The 20,729-nt window shown below is 37.4% G+C and overlaps 1 protein-coding gene and 1 non-coding gene across 4 annotated transcripts in view; both read right to left on the bottom strand.

Moving 5' to 3' along the window:
* Nucleotides 1-20,729, bottom strand: part of BCAP29 (B cell receptor associated protein 29) — a 65,214-nt gene that overhangs the window by 30,323 nt on the left and 14,162 nt on the right. For all 3 annotated transcript variants that reach the window (XM_087861187.1, XM_045793465.2, XM_087861188.1), the window contains exon 6: nt 19,246-19,354. In XM_087861187.1, coding sequence (XP_087717313.1) covers nt 19,246-19,354 — 109 coding nt within the window. The remainder of the gene's footprint in view (nt 1-19,245; nt 19,355-20,729) is intronic.
* On the bottom strand, nt 15,857-15,995 carry LOC123789700 (small nucleolar RNA U109). The gene has a single exon (XR_006778871.1). It is a non-coding gene; the product is annotated as a small nucleolar RNA U109 (small nucleolar RNA).

Raw genomic sequence — 20,729 nt, 5'->3', positions numbered from 1 at the left:
ATGGTATTGGAAATCCTAGCCATAGCAATTAAGCAATAAAGAGAAAAAAAAAGGCATTTAAATTGGAAAGGAAAAAGTAAACTGTCACTATTTGCAGGTGCCATGATACTATATATAGTATCAAGCCTCTATGAAAAAACTATACATAGAACTACCATATGATCCAATAATCCACTTCTAGGTATTTACCCAAAGAAAATGAAAACACTATTTTGAAAAGACATATGCACCCCTAGGTTCATTGCAGAATTATTTATAATAGTCCAAATTTGGAAGCAACCTAATGTCCATCAATAGATGATTGGATAAAAAAAAAAGTGGTGTGTAATATATTTACAATGGAACATTACACAGCCATAAGAATGAAATGTTGCCATTTGCAACATAGGTGGATGTAGAGGGTATTATGCTAAGTAAAATAAGTTAGAGAAAGGAAAATACCATATAATTTCACTCATAGGTGGAATCTAAAAAACAAATGAACAAACAAAACAAAACAAAAACAGATAAAACAGATGGTTGCCAGAGGTGAGGGGTGGGTGGGAGAGATGGATGAAATAGTTGAAGGGGATTAAGAGGCACAATCTTCTGGTTATAAAATAAAGAAGATGTGGGGATATAATGTACAGATAGGAAATACAGTCAATAATACTGTAACAACTTTTTATGGCAGTAGATGGCAACTAGACTTACTGTTGTGACTATTGTGACTATTTTATAATGTATGTAAGTATCAATTCACTATGTTGAATATCTGAAACTCATACAATATTGTATGTCAATTATTCTTAAAAATAAAGAATATTGGCCAGGAGCTTATATTGAATAGGAGTTGGTCTTAACGTTAAAAATGATTTATACTTAAATTTCTGACATGAGTAAATTACTGAGGAAATTCAATAAATCTTAGCTATTAACTCATTAGTTCCTTATTTAAAAATATAAACTGTCAGGAGATAGAATGAGTCAGGAGGTCCTACACATGTATAAAAGAAGCTGGAAAACCACTTTGCGGCCTACCCGGAAGTTTCTCCCAATCACTCCTGGTATGAAGTATGGCAAAACAAATGCAGGCAAATCCTGTTTTTCTGGCACTTAATCAAGCTAAGGTTTGAGCTGTTTCCTATTTTGTTTTGTATCGCAGTAGATATTAGTAAACCTAATGATTATTATCTTATTTAATTCACCCCAATTAAGAGAGGCTGTTATTGTCTAGGAGCCTTTTGGACTGTTTCTCAGTCCTTTCTCTATCTCCTGCTTTATAAAAATTATAATATTCTGTTTTGGATGCCTTCCACCTTCTTCTGGAATTGCCTTCGTGACTAAGGGATTATATAAACTTGTTATCTGACATTTGCATATGCTTATTTCATCTTGAACCATTTTATTTTGGAAGCAGCATTTATAGGAAAGACATTATTAAACAAGGAGGGTTGAGTGATACATCTAAGTCACTATTTCAATTTTCTCACCTGCAAAAATGAGTTGCTATCACTTGCTGGTGGCTTAATGGAAATACTGAGATATTTCATGAGAATACTGGCCAGATTCAATTAGAAGCCTGGTTATGTCCTAGTCACTAGGAACTTTCTGAGTCAAACACATCATTTATTAATAAAGAGAATAACCCCAATTGATATTACAGTGAGATGTAGTAAGCCAAAATATTTGTGTCAAATATTTGTGTAAAATGACATGTAAGCAGGCTAACAATATTTGTAGTTTTACAAATGCCAAACTTACATTTGTGGAGTTGTTTGCACAGTGGGAGAAGCTGGTGAGACTAATGCACTGTGTAGATATATCACTGTGATTTCTACTTGAGATAACAGGAACCACCAGCAAAGCTCTGCCAGGGAATGGAAGAGAACATTCTAAAGGCATTAGCAAGACAGCTAAAGCTGGCTGTTGTACAATAGGTATAAGGATTGCAACAGAGGAAACCATTTTTAATTGGAAAAATTTCCATACATCTACTGTTGGTTTCTTTCAGTTTATTTGGTTCTATTTTTGGGACCTTGAGGGTGAGATATATTGGAGTATTTAATACTTAACCCTCACACGTACTATTCCTTTGCCAGTGATCAGTGACTGGACTGTGAATCGACAGCAATGCTTCCAAGACACTTGGAGTGTAGACACACAAACTTTGGTTCAGTAAGGAACATAACTTGTGGTTTTAATTATATTATAGTTACTTTTTTGGTGCATGCCTATAATGTCAGGTACATGCAGATCAGGTCTGTTTTTCTCATCACTTCAATTATCACCCACTCTCTTTTAACCTTATATTCATCTGTTGATAAGCTTTGTTGATTCTACTTCCTTTATATCTCATCAGTCCACCCTCTCTACTCTGTTATCACTGCCCTCATCTCTAGTTTAGATTGCTGAAATGGATTCGTCATCTAGTTTCCTGGCTATTTTTTTTTTTTAAAGATTTTATTTATTTATTCGACAGAGATAGAGACAGCCAGCGAGAGAGGGAACACAAGCAGGGGGAGTGGGAGAGGAAGAAGCAGGCTCATAGCAGAGGAGCCTGATGTGGGGCTCGAACCCAGAACGCCGGGATCACGCCCTGAGCCGAAGGCAGACGCCCAACCGCTGTGCCACCCAGGAACCCCTTCCTGGCTATTCTAATTCAACTGTCCACAGTATTGTCAAAGTGATCGCCCCTCTGCCTGAAAGCCCTTCAACAGTGTCCCCAGAATGTGAACATATAAACAGGAGGCCCTTCCTGATGGATCCTAGGCCTTCTGCTTCCCTCTCACCACTGCCACTGTCTTATTTTATGCTCTAGTCACAGTGAGCTCCTTGTATTTCAAAAGTGCCACACTCTTTTAGTTATATGCTGCTCATTTTGTCAAAATATCTTTGCTCATCCTTCACCTCCCTGCCTCACTCATTTGTTCCCATTTCCTCTGGCTAATTAATATTTATCCTTCAAAATGTCAAGAAATTGTCCTGGATCTCCACTGGCTTCTACTTCATCTTGAGCTCACCTAAATTATAGCACCCACCATGCTGAAGTGTAGCTATGTCTCCACTAGACTGTGGACTACTCAAGAAACAGAACCGTGTCTTGTCTCTCTGTTCTGAGAATTCAGCGCAGTGCTCAGCACACAGAAGGTACTTAAAATATGTTACTTGAAGGAAGAAAAAAATTGTATAAATGAAAAGTCTAAGCTTTAAGCATCTGAAAAATTCGCTTGTGTGTAACCAGTTCATTTCCTGAGATTGTGATAAATGTCAGGTAAACAATGAAGTATCACTCTATTCACCTGATAGGAATCTTGGTTGCAACTGAAAACAATTATATCTTTAATCAAAAAACAAAACATTCATTCCAATAATGGAATTAATAAGTAATGGGGATGAAAGGTATAGCATAGGAAATATAGTCACTGGTATTATAATAGCATTGCATGAGGAATAGATGATAGCTACACTCGTGGTGACATGGAATAAGGTGCACAGTTGTCAAATCATTATGTTGCACCCTTGAAACTGATGTAATATTGTGTGTCAACCATACTTCGCTAAGAAAATATTCTGGATAGCTGGAGAGTCACAAAGCAAACAGACCATTTTAAAATATTTTGATAAAAATAGAATCATGTTACAAATAACTCAGGCTAATTCAAAATTAAAAACAAAAATCAAACAGTATTACAGAATCCAGTTCAATTAAAAAAAAAACAAAAATGAAAACACTGACTCTAGGAGTGGGGCTGGATATATGCAAGAGAAGCCTGGAGCATCTTGTAGTGTCAGATAATAAGGTACTACTTAAAAAATGAAAATAAAACAAAACAAATCCACAATAATGGGGATATGTCAAAGGGATGTGGAAGCCAAATGAAAGAGCTCTCGATGGCTGGAGCTGAAACAACAAAAATAAAGAATAAAAGTATTAAATTACAATCCAAAGTATAAGATGAATACCCATGAGTCATAAATAAAGAAAGAAAGAAATAAATAGGGGTAAACAGACAAATTTCTGCAGAAGAGTTCCAAATAATTTATACAGACACTCCACCCTCAAGGAGAGTAAACTTTTCCCCCCCAGATTTATTTATTTATTTGAGAGAGAGAGAGAGAGAGAGAGAAAGAGCATACACGTGCATGCAAGTGGGGAGAGGAGCAGAGGAAGAGGGAGAGAGAGAATCTCAAGCAGATTTCGTGACAAGCATGGAGCCCCACTCGGGACTTGATACCACAACCCCAAGATCACAACCTGAGCCAAAACGAGAAGTCAAGACGCCCAACCGACTGAGCCACGTAGGCGCCCCATAGAGTAACCATTTCTTAAGTGTGAGCTGTGACTTCCTTTCAAAAAGTGCACTATGGAAAGAGGGAATAAAAAAGGTAACTTTACAGTACAGAACACTGACACACACTACCAAAGTCAGACGATCAGGTCAATACCAGTAGTGATAAATCACGTATGTACCCTTGATGTAACGTGATGAGAGTGGCACTTGACCTCTGTGACTTTCCTCTCAAATCCCACAACCCTGGTCTAACCACAAGAAAAACAACAGAAAATGCCAACAGAGAAACATTCTACAAAATACCTGACCACTACTTCCCCAACCTGTCAAGGTCAGCAAAAATAAGGCAAGTCTGAGAAGTTATTATAGCCAAGAGGAGCCTAAGAGGACATGACTACCAAGTGTACTGTGGTATCCTGAATGAGATCCTGGAAAGGAAAAAAAAAGTCAGGTAAAAACGAAGGAAATCTAAATAAACTAGGGAATTTAGCCAATAATAATGTATCGAAACTTGTTCATTAATTGTATAAAAGTACCACATTAAATGCAAGACATGAATAATAGGAGAAATGGAGTGGGTTACATGGGAATTCTCTATACTACCTTACCAATTTTTCTGTAAATCTAAACTGTTTTAACATACAAAATTTATTTAAGAAAAGTATAACGGGAACACAACAAAACAAAACACTATGCATACAGGATCAGATACAGCATTCACTAGGGTATAAGTACTATCTAAGTAAAAACCTATCAAATAGGATATGCCTGATTTCTTTGTTCTAAATAAAGAAAAATTTAGTTAAAATTTTCTTTTGTAAAAAACCTTTATATTTTTCAATTATGTATTATAGTATATATTAAAAAACAAAGAAGGACCAAGTGGTAATATTCTAAAAAGTCAGTGAGTGAGCAGTACGAAGGTGAATAAAGGAAAAGCAGATGTTCCAGTAAAGAAATGAGCTTAATACATTAAATATTTAAAATCAGAGTTCACAAGAAGTGTTGTTATGCAATCATATATTGGGGTCAATATGTACAATAAATATAGAAAGGGTGGTTAAGAAATAAGCTCCTTAACAGTGACGGCAAATCTTTCCTATTTCATCAAGAATATGAGGAAAGGGGCACCTGCGTGGCTCAGACGGTTAAGAATCCAACTCTTGATTTCAGCTCAGGTCACAATATCAGGGTCATGAGATCAAGCCCTGTGTTGGGCTCTGCACTCAGCACGGAGCCTGCTTAAGCTTCTCTCTCCCTCTGCCTCTGCTCCTCCCTGTGTGCTCTCTCAAAATAAATAAATACGATCTTAAAAAAAGAAAAATTATATGAAGAAGGAGATTTTTCTTCTGGTTACTAACTGCTGAGGTTCCTGTTGTTCGTGACATAAAAGAAGAAGTTTTACACAGATGAAACTGTCCCAAGACAAGGGAGTTATCTGCTCATCTACCCATTCAAAAACTTACTAGGCATCAGGCATTTTTCTGAGTGCTGAGTGAAAGGACAGCTACAGGGTCTCTGTTCTCATAAAAGCCATTTTCTAATCTGGAAGGAAGACACACAATACAGAGACCAACCAAGTGTTAAGTGTCACCCAGAAGTCCAGATAGACGGCTGGCAGAGTGAGTGCCTGGACGGCTACAAGAGACTGGGCAGTCAGGAAGAGTTTCTCTAGAGAGGTGGAACTTTAGCTACCATCAGTGCTGTCTGCTGAGAGAGCCTATAAATAATGACGCCCCAGGAGGAATGGGCACATCCAGGATCCAGATCCTATTTTCTAAATCCCATTTTCTGCTTAAAGGAACCAAGGCTCATTGGAGAAATGGTGATTCAAGGGCTGGAGAAAGGAAAGTATAAGGTGAGCTTGGTATGTCTCATTATACCAGAAAGTAAGTGCTTACAGAATGGGGAAATGACAAAATGATATGACACTCCACTTGAAAAGACTCCAACTGCCAGTTCTGAGACGATGTGAACAAAAAGCATAATGCTCATAATGGATTCTAACCCACTGAATGAATTAAAGAAACATATAACTAGGGGATAAAGGAAGACTCCTCCTTATCAATGAATGGCATCTAACAAATATAGAAGGAATAAAGGAATTAGGAAGTCAACAGTTGGGAAATATCCAAATAATAAGTGACAGCATGATAGGAAGAGAAAAAGAGAAGGCAAATGTAAAGTGTTATCATTGGGTAACTGAGTGAAGGGTACAGAGGAATTTCTTGATATTATTCTTGCATCTTTCCTGTGAGTTTGAAATTATGCCTGAATAACAAGTTAAAGGGCAAAAGAAATCTGGTTATGAAGTAGAGCAGAGAAATGGGGGCAGTAACTGGAGGAATAGGAGACGAAGGGAAGTTTTTGTTTTTGTTCTGCTGGGGAGGAGATCCCAGAGGATGTTCGCAGAGTGACAGGAAGTACAGGAGTAACTGTAGAAACAAAGTCCTGGAGACTAGGATCCACAGCACTAGATGAGGGATGGAGACTTAACCCACAGGAACCCATGAGCCTGGCTGCTGGAGGACGGTAGTTTGGTGGTGAGAAGATGAAGTTCTGCCTGATTAATTCTTTGTGCCTGATGAAAGAGGGTGAACTTAGAATTTTTAAGTGCAATGAGATCTGACAGTCTTGGAGTGTGGAAAGGAGATTTTAGAGAAGTGCAATGGGGCTGTCATGCATGTTGAGGGTCCACAGAATTTAGTGACCATTTATTTAAAGCAAAAAGTCGGTCCCCTCCGCAATGCTGACATGTTTGGGTACAGGTGCCAAGTAGGTGAAGATGTGACGATTAACCACAGCTAGGTCCTAGAGAGAGCCAGGGAGTAGAGGAGGAAGGAAGGAGGGGGAGAGCGAGGGGGTAAGGAGATGAAGAAGATGAGTAATTAGCAAGAACGTAATTAGGATAAGCCATGAAATTGGAACTGGGTAAGGAGGGAAAAGCGGGCACCAAAGTCAGTGTCGGAACACTAGCTGCATACTAGGGACACATAGTTGACTTAGACGTGGCCCTTGCCTTCACAGCACTTGTAATCTAGTAAGAAAGACAAACGAATAAAAAGGAAAATTCTACAGAGCACACTATCACATAAGCAACCATGCAGCAATATGGAGGTTCACAAGGTGGTCCCTCAGTCCAGATGGAAGGGAGTTTCAGGGAGGCTGCTTAGACATGACAATGAGGGAGCTGAAGGATGAGCGTACGCTATCCACAAGAGTGAAGGATTAAGGAAGGATTAAGGAACGAGCAATTAGGTACACACTAAATTTTATAACTTCCTGCAGTCGTGGGCGAAGGGGAGAAGTAGGGAAACACCACTGTAAGGAGAACTCCCAACTACGATATTTAATGGAGTAGGAGTATAACATTTAGACTGGACAAGGCTGGGGGACAGAGCTGGAGATGACGGTGGGGGCCAGATCACAGAAGATGATGTGTGTCATCCTGGAGAGCTGCAAAGGTGACAGGAACCAAGGAAGAGTTTTAAATAGTGCAGAGGCATAATCAGATCCGTGGTGTTGAAAACTACCCCAAACGAAAGGTGCAAAGACAAACGGGGGCATGCTTTACAAGACTGCATGCTCTGCAAGAGGATTAAGACACTTCTGGAATGGAAACAAAGCTGCACAACTAATTATATCACAGAGTCAACATTAATAAATAAAACCAAATATAGATCTACTTTTCTCCTGCCCAGAACAAAGGGAAACTGAATGATTACTCTGTACATACGAGTGCCTGCCCATACATTCTGGGATACTGGGAATATGGGTGAGGTTCATGGGTAAAGTGTTCCTGGGGTTTAGAAAAGACATGGTCTTTTGGTGTGTAGATATTTAAAAGTTTAATGATACTCTGGGCCAGGGAACTTGATAAACAGGCTTTCTAATTTAATAAAAAATCAGCCCCACTGCATGTGCAATAAATGCATAAAGACGTCCTCAATTAATCTTAGGTTGCTTCAGTGTTTAAGAAAATAATTTTGGATCTGTTACTTAGCAAAGAATAATTAAATACTATATGAATATGTTGGCTTTCCACTTAAAGATTGGGATGTACATTTTAGGCAAAGCACTGTGTAAAAACAGATTATACAAATTGCTTTATAAAGGGTATACTTTATATAGCAGAAGAAATACATGACATCTAGAAGAATTATCAACCCATCATATATGAGAATTGAAGGAATCAATTTGTGTGGACTATAAACAAAGAACTAGCTTTACTATACATAAGTATATATAATTTCTTATATTATCTGATCAATATTCAACGAGCAATTAGGTACACACTAAATTTTATAACAATATTGACGGCAGAAGCAATTTTTTTCAGCATCACCTCCTTTGTACTGAAAAAGATACTCTTCTTTATTTGAAGACCTTAAATATGGGTTCCTAAACTATTTCTATAAAGGGCCAGATAGTAAATATTTCTTCTGTGCCATGTAGACTCTGTCTGGCCTCAACTCTGTAGTCATAGGAAATATGTGAACGAATAAGCATGGCTTTGGTCCAGTAAAATTTAATCTATAAAAACAAGGCAGCAGGCAGGCTTTGGCCCATAGTTTGCTGGCCCTTGTCCTAAAACAACACTTGTAAGTGTTATCAGTTTCTCTTAAATTTAGATTTTAAGAGGGGCGCCTGGGTGGCACAGCGGTTAAGCGTCTGCCTTCGGCTCAGGGCGTGATCCCGGCGATCTGGGATCGAGCCCCACATCAGGCTCTTCCGCTATGAGCCTGCTTCTTCCTCTCCCACTCCCCCTGCTTGTGTTCCCTCTCTCGCTGGTTGTCTCTATCTCTGTCGAATAAATAAATAAAATCTTTAAAAAAAAAAAATTTAGATTTTAAGAAACCTCCTAAAAAGTCTCCCATTTTAACTCCATCAATTTTCCTTATAGAAAGAACAAAGGCTATCCAGACAGGGGGTTTGCAATGAGATTTAATTTTAGAAAGAAAAAGTATTTCCCCCTCCTTTAATTTTCTAGCAATCTAGCTAGATTTTGACCCAGGAACCCAAAGAGGGGATAATTTGGAGAGGATGACAAATTTAATTTTGGATAGGTTGATCTGAGACTCTGGGTGGATTTTCATGTGGAAATGCCCCCAACAAGCAACCTCTAAAGCAAAAGCTCTTAAAAAAAGAAAAAAAGACTGTATTTTTAAGTGATCTCTATACCCAACGTGGGGCTAGAACTCACAACCCCAAGATCAAGAGTCATGTGCTCTACCAAGTGAGTCAGCCAGGCGCCCCTAAAGTAAAAACTCATGCTCCAGCTTCAAAAGCAAAAACAAATCCATCTCATTGGTGTTCGTCACCTGGAAACACGGGGCATTTAAAACACCCTGGGCCCAACTAATATCTTTCCAAGACACCCACAGAAAAGAACAGAGCTGTTATTTTATTTTGGTTTTATAAACCAACCCCAGATTTAATTAGCAAATGAACAAGTCAAACATCTAACACTGCATGTTGTACTGTTGATCAGACTCTGAAAGGTCTTTTTTCTCTTTTTCAATTTAGAAGCTTGTGAAAGATTTTACCTTAAATTTGATTGCCTTTTCATTATGATATACAAAAACGGCAGTATTACATGGAGTTAAAAAGAAAGATAGTGTCAGAAAAATTTTCTCTTGAGGTAAAGGCTTTAAATTAGTTTCGACATTTTTTAGGTTGAAAATGCAGGTGTAAGGAAACTTTTCTGATGGAAATAATAATAACAATGACAATGGTAAAGCCTAGCGATTTATTAAATTTGAACCCAGACCAGGCACTGGGCTGTGTGCTTTAGACGCAATGACTCCATGAAGAACTACAGCTTAGAGTAAGTACCTTCCCCAAGGTCACAGAGAAGCTCATATGCAAAAACTAGTGTCAAATGAAGTATGAGTAACTTTAAACTCCGCATTTCCAAATATCAGATGCTTTTAGCATCTTCAAACAAACTGTGCAAGAGAATTCTAAAATAAAGACATTTACACATTTGAGAGCTCTTTTATTCTTTCTTCTCTAAATCTCTGTCTACAAATTATTTGGTGAAAGACGGTTCGTGGCTCTACATTTTCTTGTTAAAAACCTGCTGCACCCTCAGGACTTACTTTAGAATAAATGGTGGACTTGCAAGCATGGGACTCATGGTCCCCGGATCTTGTCTCAGATTCCTTGTCAGCCTCATCACGCCCATTCCATAAACCCAGTCATAAACCATTCTATTAGGTATAATGGTCTTTAATCCTTGGATCATGTGCGTTCCTGAGGCTAGGGGAAGACATGGCCATCTCTGCTTCTGAAATCCCTCTCATCCCTGAGACCAAGCTCAAATACCTCCCTCATGAAATTTTCCTCAACTCTGCTGGTACGAATCCATCACTTTCTCCTCTGTGCTACCATAGCCCTTTGAATTATACCTTCAGTTCAGTTATTATCCCTTGCCTCACATTCCTGTTATCAGTGAATTTATCTACCATTCTCACTAGAGATCCTTGAAGACTGGGATGGCAATGTATTCACCTTGGTATCCCTCCCAGCATGCAGCACGATACTTCGTATATGGCAGGTACACAGAAAAGTTCATAAATGGAACGGAGCAAAGATTCCATGTTGCTAAAACCCCTTTAATATGTAATCCTGCAGGAACATGTGGCCATCTGCAGAATCTCAAAACCCAGGAACTGATCTTATAAAAACCGTTGTGGGGTATTTGGTTCATGAAACTTGTGGGGACTTCTAAGAAGCAGAAGAATGTGCTATTAACCTAGGGTAGAGGGCAAAGCAGGTTCCAGGAAAATCACTTGAAGGCTTCTCGAAACGAAATACAAACCTTCAGAAGTGTTGGGTAAATAAAAACTTCAACAGCAATCTCCTGCCAATAATTGAGAAGAAGATGAAACAAGATGGGGAAGGAGGAAGTGAAGGAAAATACTATCTGTTTTCAAATTTGGAAGAAATGATCAAATTGCAGTAATCTGTGAGGTAGTCTAGGGAGAGAGGAGGCAGCATGGCTGAGCGACTGTCTTTGCTTCTCAAGCTTCAGATTCCTCATATTTCCTAACTTCCTCCAACTCATGTTAACCACACGCTTCTCACTCTGTTCCTTCTTGCAGTTTCAAAATACCTTTCAAAGATGTCTTATTTTTTTAAAGATCTATTTATCTGAGAGAAAGAGAGAGAGAGAGAAAGAGAGAGGGAGAGAGAGTGCATGTGTGTTGGGGGAGAGGGACAGAGAGAAACCTCAAGAAGACTCCCTACTGAGTCTAGAGCCTGGCATGGCACTTGATCTCAGGACCCTGAGATCATAACCCAAGCTGAAATCAAGAGTCAGATGCTCGACCGACTGAGCCACCCAAGTACCCCTCAAAGATATTTTAAAATTTTAGAAGAAAATTTTATAATTAACACTTAGCATTTTGTATTATAAATACCTTCTTGGTCATCTGCAGGTTTCATATTATTAATACATACTGCAAAGTAGAGGTGTCTGCCTGGAATCCAGGGGATCTTTACTACTAGCTAAATGACTGAGAGTTAGATGGCCAGAGGTGAAACATTATCAGGTCAAACCTCTGATCAAATGTTATCAGGTCAAACCTTCTCAGCCTAAGCCTCAAATGTTGGTCTGTGCCAGAGTTCTTTGTTCAGACCTCTTCCTTCTCACTCAAATACAGTGACTGTCCCATTAACTCCTTGACTTAACTGTCAGAGTTATCCATATGTATGATGGCTTAGACTCTAGCTTGAGATGACCTTTCTTCTGAGCTTTGAATTTGTATTTCTAACTGTTCTTTGGGCATTTTCACTAGGATATACTGATGGCCCCAACTCAGCATATTTATAACCACACTTATTTTATCTGCTTTCCCTCTCTCCAAATAAAAGAAGGCACCCCACATCTCCTTTGGTCTTAATCTAGAGTAAAAGTATTACCCACCTAGTCAACCAAATTAGAAACCTGGAGTTGTCTTAAATTTCTGCGTTCCCTCATTCCCCTAATCTTGTTGGTTCTGCCTGCCTCCTAAAATCTCTCTCATGATGAAATTTTATAATCCTAAGGACAGAAAGAAGATTCTACAAGTTTCCAGAAGGCAAAATAAAATAAAACAAAACAAAACAGGCCATATACAAAAAGAATCTGGGACTGGAATGACTCTTGCCATGTCAACAGAAACAACAGAAGCAAGAAGATAATGGAGCACTGCATTCAAATGTCTGAGGTTAAGCATTTTTCAACAAAGGGTAGGGCTAAAATAATGATAGTTATTTTCAGAAAATAACGATTTCCAGACATTCATGGCTTCAAATTGTTTACCTTTCATGAACTCTTCCTCAGGAAGCTATTGGATGGTATGTTCGACCAAAAGGAGAGAGTAAATGAAAAGTGGAAAACATGGAACTCAGGAAAAGAGGGTATCAGCATAGGAAAGAGACAAAGCGGTTCTCATGACAATGATGAATAGTAGGTACGTACTCATAATAATGTGATGTAAGAAAAATTATGATATGCTTATATTGGAAAGATGCGGGATGGGAAATGTGTCTGAGGAGCTGGGCAAGAGAGCTAAGTTCTTCCCTTCCGTGTAAGAAAGTCAAAGAGAAAATCCCACACACTGAAAGATCAAAAAACAGCTACCTAAACATTGCGTTTAGAAATCTGGAGGTGGAATGTTCATAGCAGCAATGTCCACAATAGCTAAATCGTGGAAGGAGCCGAGATGCCCTGCAACAGATGACTGGATTAAGAAGTTGTGGTCCATATATACAATGGAATATTACTCAGCAATCAGAAAGAATGAGTTCTCAACATTTGCTACAACATGGACGGCACTGGAGGAGATAATGCTTAGTGAAATAAGTCAAGCAGAGAAAGACAACTATCATATGATTTCTCTCATCTATGGAACATAAGAACTAGAATGATCAGTAGGGGAAGAAAGGGATAAAGAAAGGGGGGGTAATCAGAAGGGGGAATGAAACATGAGAGACTATGGACTATGAGAAACAAACTGAGGGCTACAGAGGGGAGGGGGGTGGGGGAATGGGATAGACCAGTGATGGGTAGTAAGGAGGGCACATATTGCATGGTGCACTGGGTGTTATACACAACTAATGAATCATCGAGCCTTACATCGAAAACCGGGGATGTACTGTATGGTGACTAACATAATATAATAAAAAATCATTATTAATAAAAAAAAAAATTAAAAAAAAAAAAAAAAAAAGAAATCTGGAGGTGGGGGCGCCTGGGTAGCGCAGTCGTTAAAGCGTCTGCCTTCGGCTCAGGGCGTGATCCCGGCGTTCCGGGATCGAGTCCCACATCGGGCTCCTCCGCTAGGAGCCTGCTTCTTCCTCTCTCACTCGCCTGCTGTGTTCCCTCTCTCGCTGGCTGTCTCTCTGTCACATAAATAAATAAAATCTTAAAAAAAAAAAAAAAAAGAAAAAAAGAAAAAAAAAAAAAGAAATCTGGAGGTGAACATCCGAAGAAACAGCTAAATGAGTTGAATGTTGCTGTGTCTGGGGATGGGTCTCAGGGAACTGCTATTTTTCACTGTAAGCCCTGTAGTACTTTTGACTTTTAGTATTTCTGTATATGAAAACTCTGGTAAAATAAAAAAAAAGAAGAAAAAGAATTAGGTACTCAAGCATTAGAGTGACTACTTTGTGTTATAATTCCATAAGGAAAGATTCTTGGAGAGAAAAGATCTAAAGATCTAGTCTTATTTATTTCCCCCATATTTATAATGAAAAGAACATGCTGATCTCTTTACTTAAATCATTTCTCTTCTCCTGCAGTTATACTACTCCATATCAATATTCCCATAGATGTTCTAAACAAACAACCACACTATAACCTAGTGAGAAATGGCATGTCTCACCCAAGAGACTTAAGATTTGTAGCCCCATTCCATATAACGCACTTGAGCTATGAGCTAATAGGTGGATAAAACATGCCAGGCCCTGTCCTAATGATTCTAAGCTTACGTGAAACATTTTTCTCCTGTGAGGAATATGGCTTAATTAACCACCTGCTGAACTTCAGTCTGGAAGAAAGGTAACTTACGGTGAAAAATTTTCTCTCATCAAAAATAAATGCAATTTAAGGGTCAAAAAGCCACAGTGAAAATAATTCTTGATGGTCACTTTTGCTTAATTATATTATTTGGGGATACATAGACATTAAAGGTTAACTAGCCAATTAACCTCATTTTACAGAAAACTGTGGCCTATAAAAGGTTCAGTGACTTGACTAGAACAACCCAGTATATTTTCAGATTTTGCAAGGTGATCCATGTCACTTAGCAATGGTTAAACAACTTCTAAGATGTAGTATCTACCCTCAAAGTAAGGAGTAGGGAGTAAGTTGGGAGCAGACTCAATCAATTAGATAATTCAAGCCCCAAAAAGGATGCCTTAGGTTACTTGGATATTGGAAGAGAGTTTTTTTTTTTTTTTATCCTTTTCACTGTACACGAAAAAGAAATTCATTACAGAAAATAATTTCAACTCCAGAAAAAAAATAAATTCTTTGTACATCCCAAGGAAAACTGCTATTAGTAGTTTGGTGCAATTTTTTTGCTTAATTAATATACTATTAATTACATATTGCCTATTGTCACATCCATTAAATAAACGGTACTATTATTTTTTAATATGGACTTTTCTTTAGTTATTAAGAGAAGGGAAGGAGATGGCAAAGAAGCAGAAACTTCCAAATATATAAACAGAGGAGAAAAAATTGGAATTTCTTATTCAAATTATAAAAGCTCATTAAAAGGAAATAAAGCAAACAATATGACCAAAACTAACACATTTTTAAACTATTAACAACTTTAAAATAAGGTGATGGCTTTGATATAGCTGCAAATTAAAGACAGTTCATGCTCACAAAAATTTTCAACTATAACAAATGCTTATGTTAGACTTTGAGAATTTTTAGATAGATAGATGGCTCAAATAACTCATTTTTAAGGAATTGGAAAGCCCTCAGTTTTATTTATTTCTTTTTCTTTTTTTTTTTTTAAAGTAGGCTCCATGGGGCGCCTGGGTGGCACAGCGGTTAAGCGTCTGCCTTCGGCTCAGGGCGTGATCCTGGCGTTATGGGATCGAGCCCCACATCAGGCTCCTCCGCTGGGAGCCTGCTTCTTCCTCTCCCACTCCCCCTGCTTGTGTTCCCTCTCTCGCTGGCTGTCTCTATCTCTGTCAAATAAATAAATAAAATCTTTAAAAAAAAAAATAAAGTAGGCTCCATGCCCAGGGCAGAGCTCAACGTGGGGCCTGAACTCATGACCCCGAGATCAAGACCCTAGCGGAGATGAAGGGTTAGACGCTCAACCAACTGAACCACCCAGGAGCCCCATCCCTCAGTTTTAAATCTGCATAAAAAGCTATGTCTTATTTTAATTATGCTCCATGTTAAAAGATCTTGAAATAAATAAATAATTGGAAAGTTCTTTAAAAAATTGCTGATGGACTGAAAGAGGAAGGAAGGAAAGAAGGAGGGAGGGAGGGAAGGGAAGAAGGAGGATAAAGCCAGGATCAAGGATTTTGCCTCAATCACTTTTTTGTCTTTTTTTCTTCTTTTCCCTTTATGTAGGGGAAATAGGTAGGCTACTACTCAACCTCTACTGTAAGATCGGCAGCTCGGAGAACTCCTTTTAAAATGTAGCATGTTATGAATACATTTCTGCTCATAAAGGAATAAGGAGTAGACATTTCCACGTGAAAATCACTTTTTTTAAAAAAAGTAACCTCTATGCCCAATGTGGGGCTTGAACTCATGACCCTGAGATCTAGAGTTGTATGCTCTATTGACTGAGCCAACCAAGTGCCCTGAAACTCCCTTTTATTTTTTTTTTAATTTTTATTAAAAACATTTTTATTTTGTTTTATTTAAGAAATCTCTACACTCCACATCAGGCTCAAACTCACGACCCCGAGATCAAGAGTCCCATGCTCTTCCAACTGAGCCAGCCAGGTGCCCTCACTTTCAAAATCATATCTACTTTCACCATTGCATCAGTGCAGGCAATGACTGAATGGTACATGTTTCCTCTAGTTAATATATATTGAGAAGGTATATATTTATAAGCATAAATGCCAAGAAGGTATTTCTTTGTAAAAATAAAAACCAGTAGCTATCCTGGGAGACTCCTTTGAAGTCAATCTCCTTGGACATCATAAGGTTTCCCACTGCATACAAGATCTATTTTTATTATGAGAGCTTCTAAAGTCTTTTTTTGTTATTATTATGTGAGCTCTGTAAATTCTTCAAAGCTAAGTTCTCATTTTGCATGGCAGTGCCCTTTCCCAATTACTCCACATACTGGGGTATCAGAGTTATTGTTAAATAGATAATTAAAAATGATAGATCAGGTCCTTACACCTGACTAAGTTAGTCCTGGCTATAAATTAGGTGCTTTGGGACATGTGTGCTCTCTTTTGGATCACCAGGGTCATATTACTGCACTGAAGCACAGACAGTTTACTAACTCTGGTCCAAATCTGAGCTGGTGATTAAAAACTGATGGAGTGTTTGGCACTACCAACAGAGTATTCTTAATACCTGTGTTCAGAACACTGCTTTTCCAATCTGAGGCTAAACATTTGTATTTATGCTTTATCTCCACTAGTATACTTTGGAGAAAATGTTTCACTTAGATTAAACCATCACCAAGGGTAAGAAAATTCATACTGAAATACTCTATTTGCCTCCATGAAGAGTCAAATCACAGTGCTTTTCTACTCAGTTTTCAAATATAAAAGAACTTTCTGAAACATTTCTTAAGCCCTGTCAGCCTTAATATCCTTCATGTTTAGAAATCAATGATTTTTGAATGACAATAGGTACAAAGCATTGTACTATTGAATTTACCTGAATCTCTTGCACTATTAATTCACATAATTTTTTAGTTCTCGCCTTAATGAACTTGACTGGAATACGTCAAGAGAACAGAGCCAAAGATTTATCTCCTTTAGAAATGGAACTTTGATCTTCTCAAGGTCATTAATACTGTTATGTGAAATAATAATTTTGGGTACATAAACTCTGTTCATAAAATATCACACATCTTGCAGAAACCTAACAGGACATACTCAAACAGGTAAAATCTGCTTTTACCTCAACACTGATTCACTCTGAAAGTAGGTTTGTAGTCTACACTTTAAACACAGAAGCCGGTGTCTCTTGCTATCAGATTATAAACACAATGTCTATATTATCAAAAGTTCATCTACTCCAAACATCTCAATTGTCTGTTAAAGAAATACTGAGTTTCTTTATATTACTCTAAAATAATATTAGGTTTAGAGTTGTATCTCAGACTTACAAAGTCAAAGCTCAAAATATCTTAAAGCTGGGATTTTTGAAATGTAAAGGAAAAAGAAACTAAACTTAAAGTTAAGATAGGTGCAGCATGGCAAAAAACCTGTTGTCTTTTATCTTTGTACCACCCTTCTTACATTAAAAGAGGGATCCATGCCATGGTGGGTATGAAAAAAAGCAAGACTTTGAAACAATTTTTTTTATGCTAATAAAAGGTATTTCGGAAATAGTCCCTTGAATTCTTCAAAAGGATTGCAGCAATATTTTATGCTGGGTGAAAAAGAAGAACACTGCTTCTCTTCTTAAATGTCTAACATAGAGGGTGGGTGATTACTAAATTTATTTTCATGTAAGTGTTAAAACTTCTTGATCATGTTCCAAATCTTTTGTAACAACAGAAGAGGCAACAGTACCAAAAATGAATTTTGGGCTATACTAGACCAATCACATAATACACTATCTTGTCTAGAAGAGTAACTTATTTTTTTAACTACTGCCTCTAATCTTTTTTTTCACTTTAAATAAGAAGTAGGAAAGTGATTAAAGAATTTTATATCATATGAAATATCCTATGGATTTTGTTTTGATTTTACAGAATGAGCTTTTATCTTTGGGCTTTCCATATCAAATACAAATACATCTTGATGAAATAAACTCTATCCAAATATTGCAAATAGATAATAAAGCAATTTATAATATAAAAAAACTTTTATTAAGCCAAGATCTATTTAAAGAAATATAAACTTACAAATGGTCTAAAGTAGGTCCATGATTCAGTCACTGAACATTCTCCAATTTACCTCCAACAAAGAGTAGTGGAAGAGATTCAAAATCGGAGAAGGTCTATACATTGATCATTATCTTAACTCTGGCTGGCTGAGAGGTCTGCTACTGTCTGGACAATATCAAGGAATATCTGTTATATGCAAGGATGTTGCCCAGGGGTCCAGCCACAAATTTTTACTCAGAGTTTCCTGGGATGACACTGGACTTAGGGTACCTTCTTTTCTGTGTTATGTGGCTATAAGCAATAATATATATATTTTTTTTGATGAAGAAGAAAATGCTATCGGAATTATTAAGAAACAAAAAAACATAGAAGAAATAGCTGACTTCCCAAGTCCTGATTGCAATGTATTTTAGAATAAGCCATTCAAATTGTCAACAACCCCAGACTGTTGCTTACTCTACACTATCCATCTCTTTTCAGGGACTGCTTTCCTTATATCTGGCAGGTAGGAAATATTAGGGTTTGAGATAAGCAGTATATTTTCCTGTAACCAGAACTGTCCCCCTGCGATTGCTTCTTTCAAAGAAGCAATATACTATGATGGAAAAATGTGATTCATTTTCCAAAACTGTGTTTACAAGCAACTTTTCAGGACCATAGCTCTTTTGCTAAGGCAGGAACATCTGTATTTACAACACAGATCTGAAACACCTACATGTTTCTCTGTATAACAGAGCATGTTTCTCTTGGCCAAAATCATGTTTTATCTTCATATTTGAGCCGGAATTTATAAATAGGTCACTCTCAGTATTTTAGCCAGAAGAACATTGAGACATTAGTTTTGTTTTAGGGAAAACAGTGAAGAGTAACTGCATAAAATATCATGCTACACTTTCTACTTCCGCACATGCCCAAGAAGTTACCATCTGAAGTCTTCTTTAATTCAGTTTTCAGTTTTTCCTGGTCTTCTACTAGTTTTTTATTTTCTGCTTCCAAAATGTGTTCCTCTTCCTTGGCATAGCTTTTCAAGAGCTATCAGAAAAGAGAGTTATGGAAAGAAGTAAGCTTAGACTGCAACAACCAATATTATTTCAGGAAATGGGCTGAATAACATATTTAAAATTACTGGTCTTCATTTGATTCTTTTTTAATATTTGTTATTATGTTATGTTAGTCACCATACAGTACTTCATTAGTTTTTGATGTAGTGTTCCATGATTCATTGTTTGCGTATAATACCCAGTGCTCATTGCAATACAGTCTTTATTTGATTCTTTGTCCTTTTAGTATTTTATAATTTTCTACAATGTACTTTTGCTGATAGAAACTTGATATTTGGCAAACAAAAAGATTTCTTCTTACTAAGGCTGAAATCTCTGAAATGAACATAAGAGTTTCTGGTTTGGCTATAATTAAAATTATGTTTCCAAAAAGTATTTAGGTAAGTAATGTGAATGGCTTTTCCTCCATTAAGTGTGTGATGTAAATCTAAGGAGAAAAACAGTTCTGAGGATGATATTAATTGGTAAACCATTATGTTCCAATTACAGAGCTGTCTACTCAGACTATTTTTATGCAGACCAATCTGTAAAAAAGGAATATAATGTCAGAGTGGGGATGGGTAAGTGTAAAATGTCAGGGCCATCTCTATGTTTGGAAAATTCTACCTAATTCTGAATAGTCATCGAATAGTCCCCAAATTACTCTTGTTCAGTTAATCTTTTACAAAGCTTTTTATATTTTAAAATCTATGCAGGCTTTTAAAATGTTTTTTGTATGTTTGTAGATCATCCTTCCTTTCTTTCTCTTTCTTTCTTTCCTTTTTTTAAAAAAAGATTTTACTCATTTGTCAGAGAGAGAGAGAGAGAGAGAGCACAAGCAGGGGGAGTGGCAGGCAGAGGGAGAAGCAGGCTCCCTGCTGGGCAAGGAGCCTGATGCAGGACTCGATGCCAGGACCCTGGGATCATGACCTGAGCCAAAGGCAGATGCTTAACCAACTGAGCCACCCAGGCTCCCGGTGGATCATCTTTTCTAGGCAAGAAAAATTAAGATGAGAATAGTAAAATATTTGACTAAAATAAAAACATCATGGAGGAAAAATTTCATAATCTGTATGTCTAAAAGGAAACTATCATTGTTAATAGAATTAAGAAGCTTACTTATCTTAGAGAAATTTTAAGATATTTAAGTTACCAAGAAAGGCAAATTAATGTTTGAAAAACGAAATATGTGCATACACTGGCATGGGTTATTTGAGTAAATAAAGCGGCAGCAACTTGATATTGACAGCTTCCATAGTCAGGTAAAAAAAGCAGCTCAGGGCAATTTTAAACAAAGTGACAGAAAATAATTTCTACTGCAGGGTAATTCCCTTTCTAATGTAAGCTGGTATATCCAATAAACAAAA

Source organism: Ursus americanus, chromosome 3 (genome assembly GCF_024610735.1).
Source record: "Ursus americanus isolate L20-20 chromosome 3, mUrsAme1.1.p, whole genome shotgun sequence".
Lineage (NCBI taxonomy): Eukaryota > Metazoa > Chordata > Mammalia > Carnivora > Ursidae > Ursus > Ursus americanus.
Note: the sequence above shows the minus strand (reverse complement) of the source record. Positions and strands in the feature narration are given on the sequence as shown.